General features: G+C 48.3%; 1 protein-coding gene across 1 annotated transcript; it reads left to right on the top strand.

Moving 5' to 3' along the window:
* The first annotated feature begins 216 nt into the window (after positions 1-216).
* Positions 217-4,618, top strand: LOC105537876 (transcription factor A, mitochondrial-like). The gene is given in 4 exon segments (XM_011977577.1): positions 217-305; positions 3,935-3,987; positions 3,990-4,380; positions 4,477-4,618. Coding segments are annotated over 4 exon segments (675 nt in total).
* Positions 4,619-6,719: the final 2,101 nt, after the last annotated feature.

Below are 6,719 nucleotides of genomic sequence, written 5' to 3'. Positions count from 1 at the left end.
CCCGGGGGCTCCAGGGGTGCAGAGTCCTCCCACGAGGAATCCCAGGGGTACAGAGTCTTCCCACGGGGGATCCAGAATTCAGCAGCTCCAGGTCCAAGCCTTGGTTCTGCCACTCCCTGGCTCTTCGGCCTTGAGCCACAGGAGGTGTGGGCAGCGGGGCGGCGGGGGTGATGGCTGCGAGGGCGGGCGAGGACTGGGTGCCGCCAAAGAGCGATAATGATGGCTCGAGTCAAAGCCGGCCTGCGTCTCGCCCGGGCTGGCATCTCCAGCAGCACCATGCCAATTAAAGATGAGTTGAGCATATCGTTAGTTTCCAAATCGTCAAGAATCTCATTAGGGGAGTCTTAGAGCCACCCGAGCAGCTCTGCCGACTGTCCACACTGGAGGTGCCGGGCTGGGGGCGGGGGGAGTTGCTGCGTGTTGATGAGCTGTAGCGGGGTTTTGCCAGGCAGGGCGCTGGATAGAACCAGCCCAGCAGTGCCCAGGGCCTCGGTGGTCCTCAGCCTGTGTCTGCCTCCTCCAGTGGGGTGATGGGGTAGACTGTTCAGAAATCTACTGGGAGTCAGTTCGGATGCCACATTTCCACCAGACTCGGCCAAGGGGCCATCTCGTCTACCCCATCGTTTTATAATGGGAGAAACAGAGGTCCGCGGGGGCGGGGGAGCCCCTGGGATACACAGGGGCTTGAGGAGACCCCTAGAGGGGTCTAATCCAACCCTAAAGCAGATCTGAGTCCCGTCTCTGTTGTCTCAGCTGAGTGACCATTTCGCTTGTGCCATTTATTTATGTATGTATTTATTTTGAGAACGAGTCTTGCTCTGTCGCCCAGGCTGGAGTGCAGTGACGCAATCTTGGCTCACTGCAACCTCTGCCTCCCGGGTTCAAGCAATTCTCCTGCCTCAGCCTCCCGAGTATCCCAAGTATCTGGGATTACAGGCACCCACCACCATGCCCAGCTAATTTTTATATTTTTAGTAGAGATGGGGTTTTGCCGTGTTGGCCAGGCTGATCTCAAACTCCTGACCTCAAGTGATCCACCTACCTTGGTCTCCCAAAGTGCTGGGATTACAGGCGTGAGCCACCATGCCCTGCTGCACCCTGTTTATAGTAAAGAGGCCCCACCCTTCCTGTGGCCCCTTGTTCCATCTGTGCCCATCAGGGTCCTTTATTAATGAGTCAGAGACCTGGCTCAAATATGCTGAGGCAAGAAAGGAATTTCCTGGAAGTCAGGACTCTGTGGTTTTGCACACAGAAAGAAGGCTCAGAGATCCCAGGACATCTCTAGCCTCATCCCTGCTGCTCTCAGCACATCTACCTCTGGTCGGGCAGCCTCTTCCCCTGGGGGGTGGGGATGGGGTTACTAGGGGACAGAGAGCTCCAGAGCCACATGCCATGCCATCTGCCACCGGACAGGATCTGCACGTCTTCCTTCAGCCTCAGCTGGGAAAATCCCATGGAAGGACTGTGCATGGCCTGGCTTGGCCGGGTGTTCACCCTGAGTCCACACAGCAGCTTCCGTTAGAACTGCGTGGCTGGGGTTTATTCATTCATCTCATGTTCACTAAGACTGGGCTGTGTGTCAGGCATTGTTCTGTATCTAGCTGGGAGAGGCAGACTATAAACAAGGGAACCAGTAATAAAGATAATTCAGATAGTGACAGGTGTTCTAAAGATGATGAGCAGGCACGCCTGTAATCCTAGCACTTTGGGAGGCCGAGGCAGGCAGACCATGAGGTCAAGAGTTCGAGACTAGCCTGGCCAACATGGTGAAACCTCGTCTGTATTAGCTGGTCATGGTGGGGGCTGCCTGTAATCCCAGCTACTCGGGAGGATGAGGCAGGAGAATCGCTTGAATCCGGGAGGCGGAGGTTGCAATGAGCTGAGATGGCGCACCTGCACTCCAGCCTGAGCAACAGAGCAAGACCCTGTCTCCAAAAAAATAAAAAAATAAAAAAATAAAAAACAAGAAAAGATGACGAGCAGAGTGCTGCCAGGGACGATGCTAGCTAGGACGGTCAGTGAGGCCACAGGTAGTTATGGAGGAAGAACGCTCTGGGCAGAGGGAACAGTGCAAAGGCCCTGTTGAGGAACAGGTTTAGTGTGAATCAGAAAGGTGGCCCGTGTGGGCCAGGCGCAGCAGCTCACGCCTTTAATCCCAGAACTCTGGGAGGCCAAGGCAGTGGATTGCCTGAGCTCAGGAGTTCGACACCAGCCTGGGCTACATAGTGAAACCCCATCTCTAACTAAAATACAAAACGTTAGCCGGGCTTGGTGACACATGCCTGTAGTCCCAGCTACTCGGGAGGCTGAGGCACGAGAATTGCTTGAATTTGGGAGGCAGATTTTGCAGTGAGCTGAGATTGGGCCACTGCACTCCAGCCTGAGCCACAGAGCAGCAAAACTCTGTCTCCAAAAAAAAAAAAAAAACAGAAAAGAAAAAAGAAAAAGAAAAGAAAGGTGGCCCATGTGGCTGTTGGTGCATGGTAAATTTGAAGCCGTCCCTATAAACTTTGTGTGTGTGTGTGTCACAGGGTCTTGCTTTGTCACCCAATGTGGAGTGCAGTGGCATGATTGTAGCTCACTGCAGCCTCAACCTCCTGGGCTGAAGTGATCCTCCTGCCTCAGCCTCCTGAGTAGCTGGGATAACAGGTGCATAACACCACAGCCTGCTAATTTTTTTTTTCCTTTTTTTGTAGAGATGGGGAGTCTCACAGTTGCCCAGGCTGGTCTTGAACTCCTGGGCTCAAGCAATCCTCCTTCCTTGGCCTCCCAAAGTGCTGAGATTACAGGCATGAGCCACTGTGCTGGGCCATCCCTATAAACTTTATAAAATTAATCAGAGGCCGGGCACGGTGGCTCATGCCTGTAATCCCAGCACTTTGGGAGGCCAAGGTGGGTGGATCACTTGAGGTCAGGAGTTCAAGACCAGCCTGTCCAACATGGTGAAACCCCATATCTACTAAAAATGCAAAATTAGCTGTGTGTGGTGGTGGGTGCCTGTAGTCCCAGCTACTAGGGAGGATGAGGCAGGAGAATCGCTTGAACCCGGGAGGCAGAGGTTGCAGTGAGCTGAGATTGGGCCATTGCACTCCAGCCTGGGCAACAAGAGCGAAACTCTGTCTCAAAATAATAATAATAATAATAAATAAAATAAATCAGGGAAGAACAGGGGGAGAAACGAAAATACACCAAGCTTGTGGCAAATTCAGCGTTCATCACTGGGTCCGCTTGCTGTCGGATTCACTTCCTCATAGCTGTTTGGTGCCTATTGTCCTAATCATGTAGAATCTAGATTATAGCTCCCTTTAACTACTCTATAGATAACAACTTGACCATCACCAAATGTTTTCTCTCTGAGATATTCCTTCAGGGTCTGGTCACCAATGAAACAACTGATGCTAGCTGATGCAAAGGACCTCATGAGGAACTGACTCACGAAAGAATGCCGTTTCCACACTCCCCTCACCTCAACCCATCAACGACCCCAGGTGTCCAGCCCCTCACCCTCCATGATCCCCTTAAAAACCCCAGTCCAGGGCCACGCGCCGTGGCTCATGCCTGTAATCCCAGCACTTTGGGAGGCCGAGGTGGGTGGATCATCTGAGGTCAGGAGTTCGAGACCATCCTGGCCAACACGGCGAAACCCCCATCTCTGTTAAAAATACAAAAATCAGCGAGGCATGGTGGCTCGCACCTGTAATCTCAGCTATTCGGAAGGCTGAGGCAGGAGAATCGCTTGAGTCTGGGAGGCAGAGGTTGCAGTGAGCTGAGATCGAGCTTCTGCACTCCAGCCTGAGTGACATAGTGCCTTGTGAGTGGCAGGCATGATAACAAACTCCAGAGGGTCGCAGGCAGGTTCGAGTTGTCATTGCCGGTGTCTGTTGTGCCAGGAAGCTCTCTGAGACTGGGACCCGGCCACTGCCTGGTCCGCCAGTGCGATAGCATTTCTTCGAAGCATGTGGGGCATGTTGAGCACCCTGGGAAGGTCCAGGCGGAGCTGTGTACCAGCTGTGGAAGTCGACTGCGCTTCCCCTTCAGTTTTGTGTATTTATGGAAATGGTTTTCATCTGCCTTGGCAAGTTATCCAAAGAAATCTGTAACTTCTTACCTTCGATTTTCTGAAGAACAATTACCCATATTTAAAGCTCAGAACCCAGATGCAAAAAATAAAGAACTAATTAGAAGAATCACCGGGCATTGGAGGGAACTTCCCAACTCAGAGAAAAAAATATATGAAGATGCTTATAGGGTCGACTGGCAGGCATACAAAGAAGAGATAAGCAGAATTCAAGAACAGCTAACTCCAAGTCAGATTATGTCTTTGGAAACAGAAATCATGCATGAACAGTTAAAAAGGAAAGCTTTAGTAAAAAAGAGAGAGTTAAAACTGCTTGGAAAACCAAAATGACCTTGTTCAGCTTATACCATTTATGTAGCTGAAAGCCTCCAAGAAGCTAAGGATGGTTCACTGCAGGCAAAGCTGAAGACTGTAAATGAAAACGGGAAAAATCTGTCTGGTTCTCAAAAGAAAGTATATATTCAAGTTGCTAAAGATTATAAAATTCATTATTATAATGAAACGAAGTCTGGGGAAGAACAGATGATTGAAGTTGGATGAAAGGATCTTCTACGTTGCAAAATAAAGCAACCACCAAAAGATGGTACTGAGAAGTGTTAGAAGTTCATAGTGGATAGGCACCAGAAACCAGTTAGGTCTCAACACCTGAAGCTGTTGTAAAATTAGAAAGGATAACGTTGGTAAACCTTTTATATTCAATTTCTTTTTCTTCAGCTCATGGACTTCTGCCAGTGTAATACTTGCTTTGGAAAACCCAGATAAAGGTTTATGCAAAATTTTGTGTTTAGGAACTACTGAGGATCAGAGTAATCCATGCAAATGTGAATCATTTTACCTTTGATAAAGGTAAATCAGACTATCAGGTTTTTTTAATACAGGATGATGACTATGGAAAGAGTATTCTTGTTTCCTTATATTATGGAAGCAGGAGTTTCCTTTTCAAAATTGTTACAAATTGTGGAAGACACAGTGTTCTCTGATGTAATTGTGCATTTTTCAAAAAACCACCAGAACTCATCTAGGTAAATTCCAGTTCCTAGGTATAATTAATATTATATTCAGAGTTGATGGTTGTACATGTAAGTGATGGCTGGTTTTAGTTGCAACTTTTTATAAAAGGGACTGAGAAATTTATAAACCTTTTTCTCACTGTCTTTTTTTTCTAAAGTAAAAACTAATAAATTATGTACCAGATCTATGCATATTATTTTATGTTGCATAGAATAAAAATTTTAATCTTTAATTTTACATCTCCTAATTATATATTTTAAGATGAAACATTTGTTTTACAGCTTTCCCCTCCACCTTTTTTTTTTTTTTTTTTGAGACAGAGTCTTGCCCTGTTGCCTAGGCCGGAGTGTAGTGGTCTGATCTGGGCTCACTGCAATCTCTGCCTCCTGGGTTCCAGCCATTCTCCTGCCTCAGCCTCCCGAGTAGCTGGGACTAGGCATGTACCACCACACCTGGCTAATTTTTGTATTTTTTAGTAGAGATGGGGTTTCACCATATTGGCCAGGCTAGTCTCAAATTCCTGACCTTGTGATCCGCCTACCTTGGCCTCCCAAAGTGCTGGGATTACAGGTGTGAGCCGCCATGCCTGGCACTTTTCCCTTTTTTCAAGTAAGGAAATATATTTTTTTCTGAATTATTTTCTCTCATGTGAGTATATTGATCCAGAAAGAAAACTTGCATTGTATATATTTTTAAATGAGAAATCTAAAAAAAGAAAAGTATCCAAAGTCTCTGGAATTTGAAACACTTTGCATAACGTATAAAAGCCTGTGTAAGAGACAGCCAGCTATGGCCTGTGGACCACATCCAGCCTGCTGCCTGCTTTCTACAGCCTGTGAGCTAGGAATTGTGTTTATAATTTTAAATGCTTTTTTAAAAAGACTTTTACGATACATGAAAATTAACATGAATATTTAGTGTTCATAAATAAAGTTTATTGGAACACAACCAAAAAAGAAAAAAAAAACACCAAAACACTGCAGTTCAGAACTCCTTGGGGAGATGGATTCGAGGGTCCCATCTCCCAGTTTGGCTCCCAGCGATCCTGAAACTCTTTCTCTGCTGCAAACCCTGCTGCCTCAGCGCATTGGTCTGTGACTGCGTAACAGGCACACGAACCTGTGGGCCCATGTGCAGCTCCTCCCTCCTGAGTGTGACCTCGGGTGAGCCCTGTGTCCTTGAGGAGCCTCCATTTCCTCATCTGTGAAATGGGGGTCACACCTCCTGCCCTGCAGAGTTGCTGTCACAGTGATGACATGTGGAGCACCAGCATGGTCTGCCAGTGTGTGGGGCCAGGACAGAACTCTTCCCCACTGCTGCTCCCTTGGTGTTTGGGTTCCCGGTCCAGGGCACCTTTCTACTCCCCCAGCCAGGACCAAGCCTGCTCCTAAGTGTGTGCTTTCAAGTGGACAGGAGGCCCAGGGCAGGAAGGGCAGCCCATGCTTACTTTAAGCATTTCTGACCTCTGGAGACAAGGATGCCAGGACCTCCACTGGGGGCCACCACGGCAAATTTTCCCGCTGTTGGGACACCCCACATGGCCCCCAGGATCTGGCTTTGGGAAGGAAGATGGTGCCCGGATTGCAAAGGCCTTTGGATCTCATGCCCAGTGTCATGGGGTAAATTGTGT

This window comes from Mandrillus leucophaeus, unplaced genomic scaffold (assembly GCF_000951045.1).
Source record: "Mandrillus leucophaeus isolate KB7577 unplaced genomic scaffold, Mleu.le_1.0 Scaffold180, whole genome shotgun sequence".
In the NCBI taxonomy this organism is placed as follows: domain Eukaryota; kingdom Metazoa; phylum Chordata; class Mammalia; order Primates; family Cercopithecidae; genus Mandrillus; species Mandrillus leucophaeus.
The sequence above is the reverse complement of the archived record's forward strand: the minus strand, read 5'-3'. Positions and strand labels throughout refer to the sequence as shown.